The following is a 24,494-nucleotide window of genomic DNA, read 5'->3' on the forward strand; positions in this document are numbered from 1 at the left end:
GCTGGGCCAGGGAGGTAGGAGGCTGGTATGGGATCTGCTCTGACTTGGGAGCCAGGGTGGCATTCCACCCCACCCCCAAGCCTATGGTCTTTGGGGCTGGGTGTAATGTTTAGGGCCCTTCTTACTCCTTTCCTCCATCTTGTCTCACTGGACATCTACAGTGGCTTTGTAATTTGTTCCCTGCTTCCCCCTTGCTCCTCAGATCATCCCCGCCAAGTGGTGGTCACTTTATCTGATGTTATGATGCCCCAGCCCCTATCCCACCATTGTCAGGACATAGAACAAAACTCATGGATACCACAACCAACCCTTCCTAAATCTTGAGTGTGTCCTTGCTTGCCACCCAGCCCCCTGCACCCCCCCAGCTGCAATTTTAATTAGACTGAACCATATGAAATTGTCATATGGGCCGTTTTGGACTTACTGCATTGTTCAGCTGGATACATGGATGCTTTGATGCTTTCATTAATATCAGTCCCCAAACCCAGCTGTAAGTGCCACAGGGCAGGGATTTCTAGTTTCATCATAGGGCTCAGCTTGTTGTCAGGAACAAACCGCAAAGTTAAGGAAGGAATGGAGAAGGTTTCCTCTCCTCCAACACTCATCTGATGCACCAGCCAAACCAAATACCACCTGGACCTTGGAATCCTGCCAAGCCAGGGAGCCTTTGCCCATTCCAACACCGCCCAGTGTTATCCTTCTGCCCATTCCCACAGCCGCAGGAATAGCTGTAGGCCCGAAACTGGGATGTGTTCCTAGAAGCCCTCGTATGTGCTCAGCTGCACTGTGTTTTCTGGGTGGGGAAACTGAGGCACAGGTACTTCAGGCATCCTCCCAGCCTTCGGGCCTCGCTTCCTTTCTCCTCCACTGGATAGAGTTCCAGTCCCAGCTGTGAGACTGAGAAAGCCACCGCCTGAGTCAGGGCCTCGGTTGCTATTTTCATCTATGAGAATTTTCCTTGGTACCTCAATTTGGGAAGCAGCTCGGAAGAGAAACGGGTCTAGGCTCCTTTAAGAGAATCGCGGGGACGCGCTCTGGCCTTTTGTTTGGGCGGCGGCAGCGCGCGCGTCAACGTCAACGCTGGCGCATGCGCACCGAGGGAGGCCTGGTCGTCGTCTGCTGCGGCAGCTGAGGAGCCCAGCGGCGGCGGCGCGAGCGCCTGGCCTAGCCCGCTCTTTGCCTCCCCGCTTCGGTTCCCCTTGACTCGGCGCGCCCCGGACACGCCTCAGCCCTTCCGATCCCTCTCATTCCGGCCTTTGCCGCCCGCCTCCACCGCCGCAATGATGATGATGGCGCTGAGCAAGACCTTCGGGCAAAAGCCCGTGAAGTTCCAGCTGGAGGACGACGGCGAGTTCTACATGATCGGCTCTGAGGTACTGTGTAGCGCGTCCTCGCCCTTCCAGGCCCCCCGCCCCGCGGGAGTCTCAGGGCGGGTCTGCGCCGGGAACGCGCGTCTCCATTCATCGCGGCGGGCGGGTGCGCGAGCACGCGCTGCGAGGCGGGGCGGGATCTGGCGGGGCGGGGCGTGGCGGGGCGTAGGGGGCCCCGCCCCTCATACTTATGAGATTCTAGGTTTACTTACCTCCCCTTTTCGTGGTAGTCGGGGACCCACCTCGCTGCCCGAGGGACCACTGGTTTCGCGTTGAGTTGGTGCAACTCCAGGCAGAGGAAAAGAAACTGGGTGTGTCGGATAGCCTCTGCGAGTCTTGGGGGGAGATGTTGGAAATCTCACTTGCACCCCTCCCCCACTGCTATATCTGGGATCCTGAAATGGCTGGTTGTAGAGGGGAAGCTTAGTGAGGGCTTACCCCACTGTGTTCGTTGCCTTTGAGGCGGGCTGGGAGGTGTTTTGACCTTTGCTTACCAGGGAGGAAATAGGTTGGGAGGAGGATGCTTGCTTTTGGGTGGATAAGGACATCCTGTTTCCTTTGGGTGGATAAGGCCCCAGTCCCTGAGCTAGATCTGTCAGCAGTTCAGAAGCATTTGACACTTTGGATATCTTGAACTGACTGAATTATTACAGGGGAAAGATCCTAAAGATCTCTTTTTTTTTAATTCTCACTTGACGATATGTTTTTATTGATTTGAGAGAGAGAGGGAGAGAAACACCCATGTGAGAGAGAAGCATGGATCGGTTGCCTCTTACACACACCAGACAGGGGATCAAACCTGAAACCTAGGTATGTGCCCTGACCCGGAATTGAACCCCCAACCTTTTGGTGTACTGGAAGATGCTCCAACCACCTGAGCCACCTGGCCAGGGCAATCCTAAAGATCTTTAATCCTTCCTAGAAGTTACAGCACTTTGTTGAATCATCTGGATCACTGCCTTTAGGAAAACCCTACAACTGGTCCTTCAGTGGTAGTTTGTACTAAGTATATTAAGTTTTTCCAGATTACCTCAAACTAGCCCTTTTTGGTCTAAAGGGAGTCCCCAGATAGTGTATATTCCTTTTTTTTTAAAAAAAGCATTCAATTCAGATGTGCATATACCAAGCAGTATTGTAACAAGGTAAGTGCTAATCTTGGAGAGCTAAAGCAATTGTAAAATGGCAAGGGTTACCTCTCCTTGTAGCAGTTTTCAGTATCAGATGCCAATATTTCATTCCTGTTTTTACAATTTTTGTTGTTTTTCTTTACAGTTGAACATGAGTTAAGCCTCCTAATGGTCCCACTGAGGCTTATTTTAGTTGTATCGAATTATGACACCAATGTTGTCAGCGTCAGAACTTTAGTGTTACCATTTTCCACCAATTTTTATAAAACAAAAAGGGCAGAATGCAATACATTTTTTACATTATCACATAAATGCTGCTCTTCAAAGATAGCTATGCTGGGGAAATGGAGCCAGTAAGTGAAGGATACAAAAGGCAGTTGAAGAGTTTAGTATATCATAATGGGCAAGTTGTTTAAAGAAACCTTTACCTGATCTAATGAGCAGGAAAAGCAGTCAGTTTGGTCTTGACTCTGAGTGGGTGGTATTTTTGAAAAGCAAGCTTTCATTTGTTAGGTGGAACAAACTGAGAAGATTCCAGTGAGGTGGGAAGAAAGTCAGGAGGCCTGGTCCCAGCTCTGCTCTGCCTCTGTCACTTTTCTCATGTGTATAATGGGAGGTTTAGACTAGATGGCCTCTGAGATCTTCTCCGTAACATATTTTAGTTTCTAGAAAGTTAACTACAGTCTTCTCTTTCAGACCTGTTTAGTGACACATTGTCCTGAGACCGAATCAATAGAGACCCAGGTGGGAGAAGGGAGAGGCAGTTTCCTTTCTGGGGCCTGGCTAAACAATTGTTGGACTTTTGGAGGTCTGGGAAAGGTTCAAGATCAGAATGCTGTCCTTTGATACTCTGTAGCTCCTGTGACAGCATTGAGTGGATGGCCCCCAGACTCCTTCCCCTTGGGAAACAGGCACCATATTCAGAGAGGTGGGCTGGCCATAGCATCACACCCAATGCTGCCATGCCACATTTGTGGAGTGGCCTTGGGACAGCATCTGCAGTTGTAGTGAGAGTGTGTCACTGTTCTGCCATCTACAGGCAGCTATATCCACCAAGTCAGAGTCACAGACCTGAGAGAACTCTAGGAAATTCCCCAGTCTGTGTTTTAATTTTACATTTGGAAAACCAGGTCCAGAGCAGACAAAGGTTGGTTCAGGGAAAACCCAGAAAGGCATGCCCTGGTCTCCTGTGTTCTGAAGGGTCCTTAAGAAGGGTCTAGGAGTCCTGAAACTATAGAACCTGCAGGGTGGTAGTGGGGGCGTTATCATTAATACCTTTTCAACAACAATAACAATGGGAACTGCATTTACCCTTGGATGGTAACGATACTCAAGCCAAATAGTGCACAGGGGTCTGTGCCTACTGTATGGCACATGAGTGATGTGCTATGGCCACCTACTCACGCTGTTTAGTAGCTCTGGTTGCCGATCATAGAAGTCTTTGATTCATGAAAAATGGAGAAACATTTTTATTTAATAAATGTACTATGATGGGTAGGTAAATGGGAAAATAATAGATGTGGTCCTTTGTGGGGTACAGAGTTGCTGAACATTTGACATAAGTAAGGAGACTGAGAAAGGGAATGAATTCCTGGTCAGGTGGAGCCAGTACCTGGCGTCCAGTTCACTGGCCATCTCTTGCCTTGTGATTCAAGTGATCATTTTGGAAAAGTCAGTGAGACAGTGGGTTTTTTTTAGAAAAACTTTAGGACTAGATTTTTTTTCTTTTCATTAAGGAAGTCATATTTTGAGTATTTGGTACAAGCAAACTGAAGCTATTGTTTGGGAAAGTAATGATTTATATAGCAATCTGGTGATTGCTGATAAGTGCTTTTTAAACTCTTGGAAAATTCCTTTGGTATCCCTGGTTTGAGTTTTGTTACTAAACAAAGCAACAGGGGTCATGGGGGAAATTATCTTGCATCTGTCTAAAATTAAGAGACCTTTTTGGTGTTTATTGCATCGTAAAAATATCAAAGTCTTGTTCTTAAGATAAAAGAAAGTCAAAGAGGCCTTACATTTCTGGAAAGTGCCAGAGCTCCTGAGTCCAAAATCAAAATCATTTCAAGCTTCTCTGTGAGCTCTGGGGGCTTCTTGGTGAGCTCTGGGGCCTGCCTCACGAGCTTTGGTCCTGTCATCAGGATGCAGATGTTATTGTCCCTGCCAGGAGGGGCAGATGTGAGCCAGATGTGCACTGCTGTTGAACCCTTGATGTCAGCAGAATGTGTTTTTATTGCTGCCGAAAGCCTGGTGCCTGATGGCCAACTCAAGGCCTGTTTGTCCATCACTTGATACAGAGGAGCCTCTGTGCCAGGATCCTCCCCTCTGTGTGGAGATGTGACCCTCATAATGAGCCTTCTTGCTTTACTCATAGGTGGGAAACTACCTCCGTATGTTCCGAGGTTCTCTGTACAAGAGATATCCCTCACTCTGGAGGCGACTAGCCACTGTGGAAGAGAGGAAGAAAATAGTTGCATCGTCACATGGTAAAAAAACAAAACCTAACACTAAGGGTGCGTCTTCACGAGGGTTTGTAAACCTGTTTCAAAACCACTCGCTTATGTCATGAAGATAAAACGTTTTCACTCCAGAGTGTCTTCACTGCAGCCTTGACCTTAGCATGGCAGGAAGCATCCTAGGGGCGGGGCACATGTGCAGCTTCAGGCAAGAAAGTGGCTCCAGGGAGCCAATGGTGGTCCTTTACCAGGTATTTTTAATGGCATCAGAAGCTGTATGAGGGGATTGGGGCTGGGAAAATAGCAGGTGCTGTGAAGACATGTTGGTCTCAAAACGTTTTAGGAATGCTGTGATGCTCTACCATCTGCCGTGGCGTATCGCCATAGTCACCCTTCATGCAGCCCAAGTGGCGGGTGGTGACCCCAGCTCCCACTCCCCTCTGGGGCTTCCACCGCTTCGCTTCCCAGAGCACATCCATCTCATAGCACTTCATTCTGGCAGCCAGTGTGCTAGAGCTCATGTGCATGTCCCTGCTGTTGTGCCTGAGGTGTGCCTGGGGCTTGCTAGGTGAGCTGCTCGACAGAAGTGACAGAGGCACTAGCGTGCTTCAGCCGTGGCAGCTCTGTTCAGGGGGAAAGGATGCTCTTCAGATCTATCAGGAAAGTCTTATGGCCCGCTTGGGTTTGGACACAGCACAACGTTTAGCAGATGGTGAAACTGCTTCCCACTTGGAAGTGGCGCCTTGTGTGTGGGGGGTGTGTGTGTGTGGGGTGTGTGTGTGTGTGTGTGTGTGTGTGTAAGAGAGAAAGAGAGAGAGAGCATGCTTTGCAGTCTGTCCTGTTTGGTAGGTGCTGCTGTGGTTTTGTCCACTGTGGACAAAGTAGTGGTTCTTTTAATGCAGGAGCCGGAGCTTTTTTTAAATCTGCTGCTATAACATTTCCACTCACTCACTTTAAAAAGTCTCCTTTTTGTCCTCCTCCTGCCCCCAGTGAAGCACTTGTCACTAACGCTTTGAGTTCTCAGCTTTGCTTTCCCCTCTGCAAATCTCAAAGGAAGCCTCAGTGACTCTTCCACCTTGTGCTTTGGAGACACCTCCCCCATACTGATTTGTTTCTCTAGGAGGAGCCAGGCTGGACCGCAGACAGGTAGCAGCTCTTGACCAAAGTTTCCTAGAAGAGCTATGGGTCAGGTTGCCTAGAATCTGTCCTGCTCCCCAGATAGTGTTGACTGGCGCAGGGCCAGGAGATCATATTTGGTGTGAAGCAGCTCTTTCCAACTCTCTGGGCTCTTGTTTTAAAAGAAAAGTATTTTTCATCTTTCATTCCATCTCTCCACTTTGCTTCGTGTTGTGATTGCAGTGGTGTCAGACCTCTTCCCACTGGTGGTATTGCTCTGGAGCCTTCCTTTTCTCCTGAGAGCCCCTATTGGCTGTGCTGCGCTGTATCTGCTGCTGCTGCCCTGTGCACTTCCTCTGTGCCTGGAGCCAGTGCTCCTGGGACAAATTAGTCCAAGGAAATCCTCAGAGTGTTTATCCAGTAGGACTTCTAAATAAAGCGCTTGGTCCAGATTGCCCTTTTGGAAGAGGCCAGCATTCAGCAGTAGTAAGGTTGACACCTGCTTTTCCCACCTCCTGCATGTGAGAACCTTGATGTGCTGCATCTACTGGCTGTTGTTCACTGCCCCACCAGTAGGGTGACCACAGCCTTGTCTCTGGTTACAGATCATGGGTACACAACCCTGGCCACCAGCGTGACTCTGTTAAAAGCCTCAGAGGTGGAAGAGATTCTGGACGGCAATGACGAGAAGTACAAGGCCGTGTCCATCAGCACAGAGCCCCCCACCTACCTCAGGTAATGCACCCCTGGCCAGGTGTGCTCTAGGGACACCCGCGGGTATTTTTCTCATACTCCAGAACTGGTTGGGGTTAAGTCAAACCGAAATACTTTTCAACACTTTACCCACTGTGCTTACAAATCATCCTAGCCGGATTTTTAAGTTTCTTCTGCGTCTTTGGAATTTCTAAGAAAGCTAAGCCAAGTCTTGGATTCTGGAGAGTGGCTAAAAATGCTTTGAAAGTGAGGCTAATCTGTCAGAAAAATTAGTGGCCCAGACAAAGTCACACAAAAACAAACAATAGACTTGAATGTATAAATTTAGAACCTTTAAAAGAGTGTTTACAGTAACATTTAAACAGGAAAGTAATTGGAAAGTTGTTATGTTGTAGAAAGAGCCTATTCATTCAGATTTATAAGGAAAACTTGAATACCTCAATAGATAAATAGGTAAAGGGTGGTCCACACTGGACGTACAAAGAATAAACAAACACAGGGAACGATGTTTATCCTTATGTGTAATTTTAAAAATTCAAAGTAAAAAAAATAAAATTGCGCCCTGGTTGGTGTGGCTCAGTTTGTTGGGCATTGTCCCATGCACCAGGAAGTTGTCAGTTTGATTCTCAGTCAGGGCATATGCCCGAGTTTCAGGCTCCATCCCCTGTGGGGGGTGTGCGGGAGGCAGCTGATTGATGTACTCTTGCATTGATGTTTCTCTCTCTCCCTTCCTCTCTAAAAATCAATTAAAAAAAATCTTTAAAAAAATAGCAACATAAATAATTGGGGAAGGAGTGACAGAGGTGCACTCATGGATGCTGTGACTGCTTGTATGTGGGCATGATCTTTTTGTAAAGCATTATGACATCAAACTTTTTTTGTTTCTCTGGCCCATTTATTTTACCCTTGGGAATTTGTCCCAGAGAAATAATTTAAAAGACCACCACCACCACCAAAAACCATTATATAGAGAGATTCCCTTGGGAGCATTGTGAACAATAATGGGAATTTTGGGAGCCACTTGAGTGTCCAGCCTTAGGGAGAAGGCTGAGTGAATGAAGGTGCTCACTTGAATGGACAAGGAGGTAACTCTGTATATCATAATTAAGTAGACTCTGCAGCAACTGAAAACATGGTTCACATGCATGAGACGTGTGGAATGCCTACCATATGCTTTCTGTTCTCAAGAAAACAGGCATTCATATGCACCAGACCCCGGAAACACAAAGGGGGGTAGAGAATGTTATTGTTCCGAGTGATGTGGTTATGAAAAATCATTTCTTTTTCGATTTTCTCTCAACTTTACTATTGGATTGTTTATATAATCCCCTGGGAAAAGGTGGCACATATCCAACCTGGCCAGTGTTAGAGATGTGTGCTCTACAGATTTCTTTCTCCCCGCCCCGAGGGATGTGGTAAAACACAAGGATGGCTAGACTTTCCCAGGGAAGTGGCAGAAGGAAATTAAGTACATATGGATGGGACTTTCAAGTCTGCACACATCAGCTGGGAACCTTTTATGGGGCGTTAAACACTTTCTTAATGATCGTGTCATTTGAGGAACAGCTGAGGGAGGAGTAGAATCTTGTTATCCCAGAGGTCAGAACTACGGGGGTGGGGAGTAGGAGGGGAGTGAAGAATTGAAGGAGGCTGCTTTGCTCTTTGTTGGGCTTTATGCTCAGGAAGCACCTTCTCACTGTCTAGTCAGCCCCATGGGAGGACTGGTACCTCCCCTCCCCCTCACTGGGCAGGTCAGGCAGAGGCTGACTGCCCCCTCTAAGGCGGATCTCCTGGCTGTGGAAGAAGGTTGAATTACAGATTCTGTGCATGGCTGTGTATTCATGCTCACTCTGTCTGTGACATAACTTGGCAGAGCAGCCCAGACTGGAAATGAGTGAGATTGCTACTGAGGGTAGGATTTGGGGGGGGGGGGGGGGGGCACATGACCTTATTACAGGCTCTAGGAGGCTCATAAAAGAGGATGCGTGCTAGACCCAAGGTTCCCAAGTACAGGCCCAGTGGCACAAGCATTGCCCATGGAAGTTGTTAATCCATATTCCCAGGCCCTCCCCAGAGATGGGAGTTGCTTGATCTGGGTGGGGTCAGGAATGTACTACTTAATATTTTGTGCTCTGTGTGGCCTGTGGCCCAGATAGGCTGTGGTGGGGATACCAGTCTTGCTGCTCCAGCTCTAAGCCCTGTCCAGATGAATTCTGTGTTCCCCATTTTCCCAGGTCTCCGATATAAGGTGGTCATAAGATCTAAGCAAGACCTGGGTATGGTAGACTTGGTGGAATCCTGGCCAAATTAGGTGCTGTGAATCCCTCTCTGACTCCGCCCTCAATCAAAGGATGCTCCTGGACCTCAGCATCTGAGGTGCTAGTGCGAGTGTCCCAGCTTTAGAAGATAAAAAGAGTTAAAGGGCCCAGGCCCAGGCAGGTTGTGGCCATCACCTCTGCCCTCCACCACCCAAGGAGGGGAAGGGCTGCCAGCATTGTTTCTGACCCTCCTAGAGGGCACTGGCTAAGCAGTAGGAAATTGAACGGTTGTAACATTCTCTGAGTTATAGCAGTTATTGAAGAATACTGGTGCAGGTATTTATATAGGAGAATTATAGTTGCTGCCCTCAACATTGCTCGTCTCATTGGGAAAGGCAGCCTCGAGGATGATAAAGGGACGCAGGACATAGTGGGAACCCGTGCACTCTGAGCCTTTTATGAGACATGGACTACTTAAATGATTCTGAGTGTCTCTTTGTAGACAGTATTTATCAATACTACATCTTCTTACCTCTACTGGTCTGGAAGTCCAGAGGCGATCGGCGTTGCCTAGGCCATCTCAAGCTGGCCTGCATATGTAAAATAATAGTCTGATCATGTTTCTTCCTGCTACAGACCCCTGGGGACTCCCAGCCATTTGCTGAATGCAGTCAATTTCTCACAGACCACGTAACCCCTATAATTGGGACCCTCTCTGTGTCCCATGTTTCCAGCCACCTCCAAGCCCGCAACCTGTTGCCTCTTCCCTATTGCTGTCTACTCCTTCTGAAAAGCCTTCTCCCCTCCAGCCACCTCCTACCCCAGTGAACCCCGACTCAATGTTTAAGGCTCCACTTCTCTGGGAAGCCTCCTCCTTGTGCTCTTTCCCCACAGAAGGGACAATGCTTCCATGGAGCCATGCCCAGCATATAGCATGTTACATTATGGCTTCTGCACTGAACTGGGGGCTGCTCTGACATGTTGGGGCCCCTTTGCACCCTTATTCTAGCTTGGGTACCTCCGAGCAGGTGCTGGTGGGAGCCTAGGTAATAGACACCTGCAGAGTCTGGAGTGCACAGAAGTTCCCACTTGGGCCTGGAGCCCAGCAGGGGTGCATTGGGCATCCCTTGACCACAACTCGATTCCTAGTGGGTGGTATTGGTCTCATAGACTGAGTAGAGGATTTCCTATGTCTTTCCAGGGAACAGAAAGCAAAGAGGAACAGTCAGTGGGTGCCTACCCTGCCCAACAGCTCCCACCATCTGGATGCTGTACCGTGCTCCACGACCATCAACAGGAACCGCATGGGCCGGGACAAGAAGAGAACCTTTCCTCTCTGGTGAGTGCACCTCGCCCTCTCCACTCGTTCTGCCTTAGTGCTCGAATGTGTTTTAGTCTCTTCCTCCGCAGAAAAACACTCTACTTTGACCTCGTGTTCCCTAAAATGCCATGCTGCCTTCTCTATGAAATTGTTTTCCCTCAGCTTGCAGGATGCTAGTCTCTGGCTTGCTCCAGCCCCCCAACTCTGCCTGTTTTAGTCTTATCAGTCCCCTATTTTCCCCAGGACCTTGAGTAGAATTCCTGGGGCCCCAGTCCTTGGACCTTTTCTCATGGTTTCAGATGCCATTCACATGACTCCTGCTATATTAGTTCCCTGTGGCTGCTGGAACAAATCACAACAAACTGGGTGGCTTAATACGACACAAGTTTATTCTATCACAATTTTGGAGTCCAGGAGTTTAATTGAGCCAAAATCAAAGTGTTGGCTGGGTTGCACTTCTGGGGCCTCTGGGGGAGAATCTGTTCCTATCTCTTCCAGCTTCTGGTTGCTGCTGGCATCCCTTGGCTTGTGGCCACATCACCAGTCTCTGCTTCTGGGGTCACATGGCTTTCTCTCTGTGTGTGAAATCTCCCCCTACCTGTCTCTTATAAGGATACGTGTAATATAATTTAGGCTCACTAGGATAATTAATCTCCTCTCAAGATCCTTAACTTAATTACTGTGCAAAGTACCCCCACCCTTTTGCCATATAAGTTAATGGTCAAGGTTCCAAGGATTAGGACATAGCTATCTTTTGGGGGTTATTTTTCAAGCTTCCATCCCCACATTTATCTCTATAGCCCAGCCTCATTCACTTCTTGCCAGTATCTGCACAGTTCACCCCCTTTCTTTCCTCCTCCTCCTCTCCCTCCTTCCTCCTTCCTTTCCACCCTCCTTTTCCTTCCTTCCCATCTCTATTTGAATGTCACTTTCTCAGGGCTTCCTTCCACCTTCAGAATGGCCACTCCTCCTCCTTCCCTTGTCCGTGGTTCCCAGAGCATTTGTGTCTGGCATGTGGTGTGCTTTCCTGGTTTCCGTCCTTGCCCCAAGCTCTGAGAGCAGTTCTCAGTCCTCCGTATTCCACGGGTGCCCTTAGATTTCTCATGCCCTCCAATATCCCCACATCTCTTTCCTCTCTGTCTTCTTAAAATCCAGATGTGACCATGTAAAGCCTTGCTCAGTCCTCCTTGAGCTCCTTCAGGGTAGAGGCTGGATTCCGCAGCCTGAGATGGAGAACTGTTGGCAGCTTGACCCTGTAGTTTCCCAGTGCCTCACGTGCTGCTCCCCCATCTAATCTATACCCCATCTTCAGTGTTCTGGCTGCTGCTACCCCAGCAACTCCTTGCTTCTCCTTGTCCCTTGGTCTTTGCTCAGGTGTTTCCTTCTGGAAATACCTTTCCTTTCCTATAGCTTTCTGTGAAAGTCCTGCCCGTTTTGAGGTTTAAATCTCCCTTCTTTCAGAGTATGTCTAGGTCTCGTCCCTCTGCCTACATCAGCAGCTTATTCTCTCTTTCCTGTGTGTCCATGAGTGTGGAAGTCTGCCCTTGTGGCTTGTGACCCCTGCTGGCCTTGTCTCTGCTGACTCAGCCCTTAGTTGACAAGTCCCCATAAGAAGTGGCCTTCCCCCTTGGCCAGGTTTGCAGTGATCAGTGGTGCAGAGAGGGAGGCCATGTGGGGACCCATGGCATCCCTTGCTGATTTTCCTGCCATTCACTTCCAGCTTTGATGACCACGACCCAGCAGTGATCCACGAGAATGCGTCTCAGCCTGAGGTGCTGGTCCCTATCCGGTTGGACATGGAGATTGATGGGCAGAAGCTGAGGGACGCCTTTACCTGGAACATGAATGGTATGTGGGATTCTGTACAGCTCAGACCAGCCGCCATGTAAACACTCCCCTTTCCTGCCTGATGCCCTTCAGGCCGGTTCTGGATCCTGAACATGATAATTAGAACATTGTGGTATAGGTTTAGAGGGTTTGGACTCTGGGTTCAAATTCTCTTCTGCCACTGTTTCGTGTGGCCTGGGCACATGAACCTTGGGTTCCTTCACTACCATGAGTGTGGTAGTTCAGTGGCCTTGCATGAAGCCTGCCAGTCCATAGAGCTCGACGATGACCTTGATGTTGCTGCCTGGCCCTCCATGTACCTCCTCTTCAGCACGGTCTGCCCCCCTGCTCTTTTAGATGCTGCACGTGCATGCTTGTGTCTCTGTCACCTCCTTGGCTGGGAGGACTGCCCTGCCCTCTCCATTCTTTAAAGTCCTGGGTCAGATGCCGGCTCTTCCCTCTCTTCCCTGGCTCCCAAAGTCTGACTATAACTCTCTTTGCAAATATAGAAGAGAAAGGTTAGGAGGATGTCCACTAGAGTGTTTAGAGTCCTTATTACATCTGGGAAAGAGGATTACAATGTGTTTCTTTTCTTCTTTATTTTTGTCCTGAATCTTTCAGACTTTTACAACAAACATGTTACTTATATTCAGACCAAAAAAACCCTACACAAAACAGTGAATGTTATTTTAAATGAATAGAAGATTAGTCGCCAGATCACCATCTAATGTTTTCAGTTTTGCATTTTTCCTTTCAGTCAGTTCCATATGCAAACGCACAACATAGTTGTGATTATAGTGGGAGAAATCAGCCTCCCCAGTCTCAAGCCTTACTATATAGCTACAGTAATCAAGACTGCATATGAATCTATAATTACCACAAACTAAAATGGTTAATTTTTTAGAATGTTGGGGACGATGTCCTCATAGATTACTTAGCCTGAGCACTTTAGCTGCCTGTTGCTTTATGAGCTATTGAACAGAGGCTGGCTATGTGTTCCCCGTCTGTCCTGATGGTGCTGTTAGGACATCTGGTCTCCAGCACTTCATTTGGGCTAGTGAGGAAGTAGTGGGGTCGGTTGTCTGATAAGCAGACCTGGTTCTTGATAATGGAATCATGCTATGTGCTCACGAGGGAATTCATTCTTGGCTTTGTCTTATCTGTGCCTCATTCCAGAGTGGTGCGTGGTCATTAAGGTTTGGGTTATGAGAACAGGGCAGAATCAGGAGGAAAACATTTGATTGCACAGTACCTTGCTATAGTCTGGCCAGTCACAGATGTTCCTTGTGAGCTCATGCCTGGTACAGTTATGTTTCCAGGACCCAGGACCCATACACACCTCCATGCTTGTCAACTTGTTGACTGTGTGTGCTGCCCATAGAGTCAGAAACTGAGGGAAGGCCTGGAAAAAGCCACAAGCAGCCTAATAACTATCTCTGAGGGATTTTTCTACCGGTGAGGCGGAGTTGGATGGACATGTCTCTGCTCCATCCTCCAGTGGGGACTGGCCTCAAAGTGGCTTATGTAGAAGGAACCTGCTAGCTTGCTAGGGCTGCCATGACAAAGTCTCCCACATGGGGAGCTTAAACAACAGAAATTTATTTTCTCCCAGATCTGGAAGCTTGAAATTTCAGATGAAGGTGTTGGCAGCATTGGTTTCCTCTGGGCCTCTCTCCTTGGTGTGTAGATGGTTTCCCCCTATATCTTCACATGGGCTACCCTGGTTGCCTGGATCAGACAAGGAAAGGAGAGTGTAGACATGGCACATCGGCTCTGAAGTGCCTTTATTTCCCCGCCCCCCCCCCCCCCCCCCCAAACATCTCATAGGTTAAAACTAATTGAGTGGTGTGGTGTAGTGGTGCCCAGGAGCGGGGAGAACCTGGTATGGGGCACTCTTAGGGCCTTGACCTCCCCCATGGTGTGCAGGAGGAGGTGTATGTGGAACGATGGACAGAGGGAAGTGTTCGTTCTCTGCTTCCTTTCCCTGCATGTCTGGGAGGGCCACATCCTTATCTTCATCTGGGAGCTTTGGTAGAGGAGGAAGGAGCTGGGGAGGTCAGGCTGAGCACAGTGAGATTAGACCCTGCAATTTGTTGGCAACCCCTGCCCTCTTTCCTGATTTCAGAGAAGCTGATGACCCCTGAGATGTTTTCAGAAATCCTCTGTGATGACCTAGATTTGAACCCACTGACGTTTGTACCAGCTATCGCCTCTGCCATCAGACAGCAGATTGAGTCCTATCCAACGGACAGCATCCTGGAGGACCAGTCAGACCAGCGCGTCATCATCAAGGTAGACAGCTCCTTTCCATGTGCCAGGGCCTTCCTTGTCCTGTGTGTTGGGGTAGGTGGGTCATGGGACACTGAAGGTACGTGGAGCTGTCAATGAAAGCCTGTGGGACAGTGCTCCTGGAAAGCTGTCTTTGAGACAGCACGTGGCTCTGCTTACTACCCCAGGAAGGGTGGGCCTGACTTCTCTGAGTAAGGTATCACATTCCGTGTGTATTCAAAGAAGATGAAGCCAGCTGATAGGCAGAGTGGGGAAGCCCACAGTAAGAACAACACCCTCCTACAGTCTTCCTGTACAAGCTCTGAAGTGTCTCAATAACTGGCCACAGTCCTGGGGTAGATGCTGCCTTACCCTCTGTTATAGGTGAGAGGTAGGCACGTGGAAAGGTAACGCCATCTGCCCCAAACTGCCCAACTGAGAAGTGGTAGAGTTGGGATTTGAGACCAGGCCTGCCTGCTACAGAGCCTGCTTGGTGTGAAGTGGTATCTCATTGTGGTTTTGATTTGTATTTCCCTGTTGATTAGTGATGTTGAATATTTTTTCATGTGCTTATTGGCCATTTGTATATCTTCTTTAGAAAAATGTCTATTCAAGGTCTTTGCACATTTTTAATCAGGTGTTTGTTCTTTTGTTGCATTTTATAAGTTTTCTGTATCTTCTAGATGTCAGTCCCTTATCAGGTATGTGATTGCAAATATTTTCTCACATTCTTGGGTTGCATTTTGATTTTTTTGATAGTGTTCTTTGATGCATGTAACTTAAATTTTGATGAATTCCAAATTTATAGTTTTTCATTTGTTGCCTGTGCCTTTGGTGTCATATCCAAGAAATCATTGCCAAATCCGGTGTCATAAAGCTTTTCATCTATGTTTTTTCTAAGAGTTTTATGTTACATTTATGTCTTTCATCAATTTTGAGTTAATTTTTATATATGGTGTAAGATAAGGGTCCAACTTCATTCTTTTGCACGTGGATATGCTGTTTTTCTAACGCCGTTTGTTGAAAAGACTGTTTTTTCTCCCATTCAGTAGTCTTGGCGCCCTTGTTGAAAGTCATTTGACCATGTATGCAAGGGCTTATTGGTGAGCTGTCTATTCCATTGGTTTATATGCCTGTCTCTATGTCAGTGTCACACTGTTTTGATTACTGTAGCTTTGAGATCAGGAAGTGTGAGTCTTCTACCTTTGTTGTTCTGTTTCAAGATTGTTTTGGCTGTTCAGGGCTTAGATTTCATATGAATTTTAGGATGGATTTTTTTTCTACTTCTGCAAAAAAAATTGTTGGGATGTCATTTATTTATGACTTCTTTAATTGCTTTCAGCATTGTTTTGTAGTTTTCATTGTACAAGTCTTTTACCTCCTTGGTTAATTAATTCCTAAGTATTTTGTTCTTTTTGATACTATTTTAAATGGACTTGTTTTCTTAATTTTCTTTTCAGATTGTTTATTGTTAGTGTGTAGAATGTAGCTGATTTTTGTGTTTTGACTTTGTATTCTGCTACTTTGCTGAATTTATTTACTTATTAGCTCTAACAATTTTGTTGTTGTTGTTTTTTTAATGTAATGTAGGGCTTTCTATATATAAGATCATATCATCTGTGAACAGAGATAACGTCTTTCTTTCCAATTTGGGTGCCTTTTATTTCTTTTTCAGTCTACTTGCTCTATCTAGAAATTGTAAGAGCGGGCATCTTGTCTAGTTCCTGACCCTGGAAGAAAAACTTGTAGTCTTTCACTGTTGAGTATGATTTTCACTGTAGGTTTTTCACATATAGATTTTATTATGTTAAAGTAGTTTCCTTCAATTTCTAGTTTGTTGAGTGTTTTTATCCTGAAAGGGTGTTGAATTTTGCCAAATGCTATTTCTGTATCAATTGAGGTGATCATGTGGTTTTCTTCATCTGTTTATGTGGGATATTCACATTGGTCAGCTTTCATATTATAACATCCTTGAACTGCAGGAATAAATGCCAGTTGTTGGTGGTGTGTAATCCTTTTACTATGCTTTGCGGGCTGGTAAAGGTGCGGTTTGCATCTGTGAGCACACTTAATAAGATGATTTCCAAGTGGGGCACTCTGTAAAGAGAACAGAGTAAGACTGGCTCAGGTGAGGGCTCAGGGACAGTGTCTAATGAGTGACAGTTGATCTGAGCCCTTACTGACTGGTGTAATCATGTCAAGATCAAGACCAGCAGGAACAAAGGGGAGCAAGGGGACACATGGGGTGAGCTGGGACTCAGGTGCCCCAGGGCCACTTGAGGGTCTCCCCTCAAGGGCAACTGTGCTGGGCTTTGAGCCAGAACCCCTTGTGGCCACCCTAGTTGGTTTGTGGGCTTAGCCCCATTCTGTGGATGGGGAGCTGCTGCTGGAAGGACAAGGGCCAGCCCTGGTTCTCAGCAAATAAGTCGTGGGCAGGGTCCAGCCCAGCCTGGTGGCTCCAGAGCAAGCTGTCCCACCTTCTCACAGCCCCTCTATTGGGTGGGTTCTGACTGCTCTAACTTGGATTCTTTGGTTCTGGCCCCAGCTGAACATCCATGTGGGGAACATCTCCCTGGTGGACCAGTTTGAGTGGGACATGTCAGAGAAGGAGAACTCACCTGAGAAGTTCGCCCTGAAGCTGTGCTCTGAGTTGGGACTAGGCGGGGAATTTGTTACCACCATCGCCTACAGTATTCGAGGACAGCTGAGCTGGCATCAGAAGACCTATGCCTTCAGGTAGGATCGAGGATGAGTCTGTCATTCCTCTGCAAACCTATTTTGGAGAAAAGACTTCTCCCTGTGCATGGTGATGTCTCTGGGATTTTCCAGAGCTTCGCAGTGCAGTCTGGCCTTGGGTGGCCTCACTCCTCCTGCTGCCTCTTGTGTCCCGAGGCAGAGCCCACCTCCTATTGTAGCAGGGGTGGATCCAAGGAGACAGGGCATCTGCCTCCATTGTCCTCCACCCACCCTGCACCGCCCTGGGCTGCACTCTGCTGCCAGAGCCGCTCTGCAGCCCTCACACCTCTGCCCTCCTCTCTGCACTGCCTCTGTCAGGGTTGCACAGCTCAGGTTCTTCATCGGATGGACTTTCATTCTGTCTCAAACAAGGGCTACTCCATACTGCCCTCCCTGGTTCACGGGAGCCAGTGAGTCTTCCAGCTGCTGCTTTTTACTGCCGTACCTTGCTGTCCTGCAGTCAGAGGCCAGTTGGTGAGCACCCACGCTGGCCGCACCCCGTACTGGTGCCGTGGAAGACAAAGAACCGAATTCAGGCTGCCTGTGAAGGTGGAAGCGTAAACAGAATATTCCTATGCAGTATCCTGTGTGCTAGGGTAGGAGGTAGACAGACATGGCCTTCCTGTGGTGGCCCTGGAGTATGAAGCACAGGCCTGGTGAGTGTTAACTGAGTAGTGGCGCTTGCCTGCCTCAGGACTGTTCATCGTACCAACCCTTTCCCTTGAGCTCCTCTTTCACATTTGGGTGGTGTGTGGGTGGGGGGTGGGGGGTGCTAAGTATCCCTGCATCAAAACAGGATGTTAGGATTTATTCTGCTCATGAAACTGTCATCATCCACATGTGGTGGTCATTACTTAGGGACTGAAGCTTAAAATGCTGCATGAGGAGCAAATATGAAGATCTTTCTGCAAAGACATAACAATTAATGGGGCTCGTGAGTATGTTTGTGTCTCAGCTGGTTCTCCCAGAATTCCCAAGAGACAGCTTTCTTATGGCTTCCTGTAAATCTGAGCAAGAAAGAAGGAATGATTGTACACCCACAGGGCTTGAGGTTCCAGGCCTTGGAGACTGCTGAGCCCTGTAGGAGTCTTGCTCCCAGCATCCAGGCTGAGACAACACATCTGTAACTTCCCGCGTAACCCTCCAGCAGCCCTGCCAATCAGGTGGTTCTGCTTCACAGACAGGGTCCAGGCCCAGAGAGGAGAGGGGACGTAGTGTCTGGCCCACATCTCCTGCTTCCTGTGGGAGGCCAGCTTGAGGTGTCAGTGCATGTCCATTCACTCTGCACTGGAGCCAAGGCCAATGGGCCTGAGACCAGTCAGACATGGCCTTGCTTCCTGTGCCGACCCTGAGGTCCTGGGAGGCGGTGACATTGTGCAGGTCTTGGGAGTGACACTGACACCGAGTACCTCATCCCCCACATGCTGACTGAGTCAGAACGCACATTCTGCCTGGCAAGTACAGGGGTGGGGGTATCATGCTGCTCTTAGCAGGGGGACCCTGAGGGTGTTGACACATGTTGCACCATCCCTCCTGCTCTGACCTCCAGGTGACCCAAGCTATCCACCTAAAGCCCTTAAACCTCAGAATGTCTGCAGTGTGCCAAGTAGCTCCAGAGCAGGTGCCCCTTGGGAGTCCCTGGTGGTAGCAGGTCAGGATTTACAGATCCCTCCCTTATCTCAGCAGCCAGTTAATGAATTCTAGTTTTGTGAACAGAGAGCATCACAGACCTCTGTCCCACCTCAGTCTCTAGTGCTAAGTGTGCAGGTTCACATCCTCAGGTTGAAGGTAAGGCCACCCCACTGAGGACCAGGGCAAGCACATTTCCTCTGCAGCAGCCTAGGACAGCCAGGCAGGAGGGGTATGGCCTTCCTGGGGGTTTGAGAGGCATCCCAAGTGCCTCTTGGCATCAGGAGGACTTTTTCCCAGATGACCAGGCCTTATGAGTTCTTTACACTGGCCCAGCCTTTTGTGTGCTTGATCTGGTCTGGGGTTTTGGTATATTTGTAGAGTGTGCAACCATCGTGTTTTAGAACATTTTTCACCTCACCTGGCCTCCCAAGTCTCCCGGTCCTGGGCAACCATTAATAATCTTTCTGTCTATAGATTTGGCTGTTTAAGACACTTAATATAAATAGAATCATGCAGTATACAGTAGTCTCCCTTATTCACAGGGATACGTTCTAAGACTCCCAGTGTTTGCCTGAAACTAGATAGTACCAACCCCTATATACACTATGTTTTTTCCTATATACATACCTTTTCACTTAAAGGAAGCACTTTCAGCTTCTCTTTGTCATATCCAAACTGGCAGCATCACTTCTCTTGCACTTTGGGGCCGTTATTAAGTAAAATAAGGGTAACTCGAACACTAGCACTGCGATACCATGGTAATTGATCAGATCACCAAGACGGCTACTAAGGGACTAACAGGCCGGGAGCATATGCAGTGTGGAGATGCTGGATAAATGGATGATTCACATCCTGGGCAGAAGAGAGAGGGATGGTGTGAAATTTTATCATGCTACTCAGAATAGCATGCCGTTTAAAACTTCTGAATTGTTATTTCTGGAATTTTCCATTTATTTTTGAACCCTGGTTTACTATGAAAGCAAAACCATGGATAAAGGAGACTAGTGTATGTTCTTTTGTGGCTGACTCCTCAGCATAATGTTTTCAAGGTTCATAGTGGGGTAGCCTATATCAGAACTTTGTTTCTTTTTGTAGCTGAATAGTATTCCATAGTATCGATACACCACATTGTATTGAGCAGTTCATCAGTTGATGGGTATTTGGGCTGTTTCCACATTTTAGCTAAGAATAGTGCTGTTGTGGTCATTCACATACAAATTTTTGATTACCTATTTTTCATTCCCTTGGGTATGTATGTAGGCATGGAATTACTGGGTCATGTGACCGTGTTAAGCATTTTGAGGAACTGCCACACTGCTTTCCAAAGTAGCTGCACCATTTTCCTTTCCCACCAGCAGTATGAGGGTCACAGTTTCTCCACATACTCACCAACATTTATCTGACTTTTTAAAAAAAGTATATTTTTATTGATTTTAGAGAGAGAGGAAGGGAGAGGAAGAAAGAGAGAGAAATATTAATTAAAGAGAGAAACACCTATCAGTTGCCTCCTGCAAGCTCCCTACTGGGAATCGAACCAGCAACCTCTTGGTGCACGGGAGGACACTCAACCAACTGAGCCACACCGGCCAGGACTATCTAATTTTTATTCTAGCCATCCTAGTGGGCGGGGGTGAGGTGGCATCTTGTAGTTTTGATTTGCATTGCCTTAATGACTAATGATATTGAGCATCTTTTCATGTGCTATTGGCCATTTGTATATTTTCTTTGGGAAAATGGCTGTTCCAGTCCTTTGTATGTTTTTTGTGTGTTTTTTTATATATAATTGAGTTTTAAGAGTTCTTTATATAGCCTAGATACAAGCCCCTTATCAGATACATGATTTACTCCCATTTTGTGGCTTTTCACTTGTGACATAGTGCTTTGAAGTACAAAAGTTTTAAATTTTGATGAAGTCCAGTTTATTTTTCCTTTTGTTGTTTGTGCTTTTAGTGTCACACCTAAGAAACCATTGCTTAATCCAAGGTCTTGTTGTCCCAGCACCATTTGTTGGAAAGACTGCTCTTTCCTCATTGAGTAGGCTTGGCACCCTGGTCAAGAGTCAGTTGATCTTGAACAGGAAGGTGACATCAAGTTTTGTGTCTTCCCAGTTGAATGGCTGTGGGCAGGTCGTTTCCCCCTCAGTCTCCATTCTCTCATTTACACAGTGGGCATAGAAATGCTTCTCAGCTGGTCTGTTGTGTCTTGTGAGGCCATAAAAGTGAGATCACATTGAAAATTAAACTCAAGATACTTTATAAGCATCGGTCCTGGTCCCTCTGTTGCCTCAAACATGGCCTTCCCTGCCTGCGCTCTGGGTCCCCACCTGGACACTGGGGTGTTAGGGGCCTTGAGGCCTGTGAATCATAATTTCCTTGGAGGGGTGGGAGGCATGTATGTGTCTGTATGTCCTCCCCTAAACCAGAGTCAGGCCTGCTGGCTCTAGGCCCATTCTTGTTTTGAGCAGTTCTTATTTTAGAACAACCCACTGGAGTGGAATCTTCCCAGAACCAAGGGGGTAAACAAAGGGGCCTCCACAACCTACGCACCAGCTTTTGTTTAAATTAAGAGGAAAACATGTTTTCTTCCCCTTGGTGTGGGCTTGGCGCCTTTCATGTCTGCCCCCCTGAGAAAGGCGGTTGGTAGTTCTCAAGGTAAGGAATGATGTTTGGGTCTGTGGCTGGGTGGTTCCTGGATTGTCAAACCACTGTACTGGCTGGAGAACAGCTGTCAGGAGTGCTTAGGAGTGATTGGTCCCAAGGTCCCAAGGGGTGGGGGCTGGCGCTGCTCAGTCACTGGCCTCTGAGTCACCAGCAGGAGCTTAGGCTTCTGGGCCTTGTAGACCACATGGGCCAAGATTTAGCAGCAAGAGGTGAGCCCCACTTCTACAGGGGAGCCAGGCTCAGCTTTGGACTGTGGGGCCAGCCTCAGCTTGCACTCTGAGCTATGTCATGTGTATTCATGGTGTCTGAGACTCCAGGGAGGCCAAAACAGACCCCATGTTGGCTAGCATCGTAAGGAGTGTGGACCCTGCAGTCAGAGGCTCCTATCTAGCCAACCACTCACGTGAACTTGGGCACAGACTTTGGGGAAGCTATGTAAGAAGGCCCCGGGCCCCTAGGAAGCTCCCTCTGGATAAGCATAATCCTCTGAAAATCCCTCAGGATGTCTTGCCTATTTTCCAGATGAGGTGTCAAAACCAAGGCTGCCCCACCAGGGGTTTATCTTGTTTTATTCCATTAATATCCACCAGGCACCTCCCTTGGACCTTGCCTGATCTCACTCCTCCCAGAGCTGGTGGTGCTTTGCAGGCCTCCAGGCTTCTATAAGCAGACAGGCTGCAGTACAGCAGGGCAGGCCTTCGGTGGGGCTGAGCCTCAGAGCAAAGGCCCAGCTGCCCAGCTGCCTCCCCACTCCGGCATCCCCAGCTGGAGGAGAGAAAAAAGGGCCTGGGGAGGCCAGAGTGGTAACATGGGGAAGGGGGTGGGAGAGGATCACAGTTAGGGCCATGCTCTGAGGCTTGTCTGCCAGCCCAGGGGTTTGGGCTGTCTGCCCTAAAGGTAGGAGGCACACATCCCCTCCTGGCAGTTGTGGCCTCCATGCCTCTTCAGGCTCCTGTCCCACAGACTTGGAGACTAAGGCCCAGAGAGGTGGCAGCTCAGCCTCAACCTCCCTCCCCTGGTGCTCCTGCCCCTCCCTGCCTCCCCACCCCACTCCCTGCCTTCATAGCCTTTTTCCAGGCTGAACTCTGCCTCCCCCATATGCATTTGGAAAGAGGATGCTCAGGTGGCCCTTGGGGTCCAGTCTCTCTGGAGCTGATTTCACCCTGGTAAAGTGGGCTGAGGGGCAAGTGTGTGGAACATTCAGGAGCAGGCCGGCCCAGCGGACCCTCAGTGAGGGGTTGTGCAGAACTCTGGGGTGGCCCCTTCCTTTTTCTCTCCTTTTGTCTCCTCGATTGGTGGGTGCTCGCTCTGGACATTGAACAGTGCAAACAGCCCTCCCCTTTCCCCCAGCCCCAGTGATAACAACGGGCTCAGCCACTCTGGTTTGTCAAGGAAACCACCTCCCTAGTGAACTCCCTTCTTCAGCCTCACAGATCCAGAGACACTGAGGCGGAAGCAAAGGGCCCGTTGCTTTGAAGAAAGCCTGGGGTCATGGGGTCAGCACTGTTGTCTCTAGGGGAGGTTCCTGGTCTCTGCCTTGAGGCTCGGGTAACAGGAGCATCCCCGGCTGCCCCTATTAGGAGTGTTGGTTTAAGAAGCTGGGCATAGAAATGGGCCCAGCTGGGGGGAGGAGGAAGAGGAGGAAGCAGGAAAGGCCTGAGCCTCACCACCAAGCCCTGGCTCCAGTGTTCTATCTGTTGGCAGGCAAGAGGTAGACAGTGGTTTCTGGGGCCTTTCCAGCTGCTGTTCTGTGAACTAGCACTTTTCCTCTCCCCTCACCATCCCAGTGAGAACCCCCTGCCCACAGTGGAGATTGCCATCCGAAACACAGGAGATGCTGACCAGTGGTGCCCGCTGCTGGAGACCCTGACGGATGCCGAGATGGAAAAGAAGATCCGTGACCAGGACAGGAACACGAGGTACTCTCCCCTACTCCCCAGAACCCCTGCAGCTGTCTCTGCCCACAGGCACTGTTGTCTAGGCAGGTACAGAACCATCACTTTTCCCCAGTGACCCAGTTTCTTTCTGGGAGGGGACCTGTTCCCCCAGGGTGATGAGTCCCAATCTAGCCCCTAGGCTACAGGTTTCAAACCCTGCACAGAGCAAAAGTAAGCCCTCAGGTTGGTTCTGACCACAACCCAGACGCAGGTTTCAGGATCCCTGAAGAGGCTGGCAGGACCTGAGCGGGCAGGGAGTGGACAGCTTCAGGGCCCCAAGCAGCACACGGGTCCAGGCTAGGGGAATCCCACCCACCATTTCCTGTCTCTGTCTCCACTCCCCTGGCTACCCTAGAGAGCCCTGGGGGATGGCAGCTGCCCAAGGTGGGAGCTGGCCCTGGGTCACTACCCTCTCTCCTTTTGCAGGCGTATGAGGCGTCTCGCCAATACTGCCCCAGCCTGGTAACCAGTCCATCAGTGCTTGACTCCCACGGAGCGTGTTCAGAAGACCAGCCTGCCTCTCCATCTTCTGGCAAGGAGGGAGGCAAGGGGGCAGCCCAGGGCCATCCTGAGGAGCACAGGTGGGGAGGCCTTTTGGGTCGCCCTCCCCTGGCACACTTTCCATTTGCTGAGCCCTAGTTCCTACCACCCCAGTCTCTGATCAGAAAGAGGCTTCATTTTGGGTTGTGTTTTGTTTTTGTATAGGAGCCCCAGGCAGGGCTAGCAACACTTTTTAAATAAAAGGCAACAGGTCCTGTTCCATTTCTTCAAAGTGGCTGGATAAAAATAAGAATGGAGGAGAGCAGGGAGCAGGGCCTATTGGGGGTGGTGTGGCCAAAGCTGGCAGGGCAGGCCTTTCACCCTGCTCTGCCTCAGATCCCCAGGTGGGTGTTGATGGGGCTCCAGGGCTTCACTTGCAGCCACCCCAGCTGCTACAAGACCTGAATCAGAGTGTAATCCTTGCTTTTCGTTGGGCCCTCCAGTTTCCCTACCGCCACCCATACTTGGATCTTTGTAGAGCAGGATAACTGAAAGGTGTGATCATAAGGCTCAGTGGACAGCGGGCCCACTT

The 24,494-nt window shown here is 48.8% G+C and overlaps 1 protein-coding gene across 2 annotated transcripts; it reads left to right on the plus strand.

Annotated features, from left to right (window-relative positions):
* The first annotated feature begins 1,150 nt into the window (after positions 1-1,150).
* SMARCB1 (SWI/SNF related BAF chromatin remodeling complex subunit B1) lies at positions 1,151-24,184 on the plus strand. Of its 2 annotated transcripts, none has more exons than XM_016204306.2 (9): positions 1,151-1,373; positions 4,872-5,010; positions 6,675-6,804; positions 10,243-10,380; positions 12,083-12,210; positions 14,315-14,481; positions 17,003-17,193; positions 23,273-23,404; positions 23,849-24,184. In XM_016204306.2, the coding sequence occupies exons 1-9, from the start codon at positions 1,281-1,283 to the stop codon at positions 23,886-23,888; spliced, it is 1,158 nt and encodes a 385-aa protein (XP_016059792.1). In that variant the 5' UTR covers positions 1,151-1,280; the 3' UTR covers positions 23,889-24,184. The 2 variants fall into 2 exon arrangements, with proteins under 2 accessions (XP_016059792.1, XP_016059794.1); XM_016204308.2 differs by having other exon boundaries at positions 4,872-4,983.
* The last annotated feature ends 310 nt before the right edge of the window (positions 24,185-24,494 follow it).

The sequence above is a fragment of the Miniopterus natalensis genome, chromosome 20, assembly GCF_054644295.1.
Source record: "Miniopterus natalensis isolate mMinNat1 chromosome 20, mMinNat1.hap1, whole genome shotgun sequence".
In the NCBI taxonomy this organism is placed as follows: Eukaryota; Metazoa; Chordata; class Mammalia; order Chiroptera; family Miniopteridae; genus Miniopterus; species Miniopterus natalensis.

Bases quoted from the DNA above. Each gene is read 5' to 3' on its own strand.
- SMARCB1 (XM_016204306.2), top strand. From the start codon at position 1,281: ATGATGATGATGGCGCTGAGCAAGACCTTCGGGCAAAAGCCCGTGAAG. The intron at 10,381-12,082 runs GTGAGTGCACCT...ATTCACTTCCAG, and splicing joins AAGAGAACCTTTCCTCTCTG to CTTTGATGACCACGACCCAG. The intron at 12,211-14,314 runs GTATGTGGGATT...TCCTGATTTCAG, and splicing joins CTTTACCTGGAACATGAATG to AGAAGCTGATGACCCCTGAG.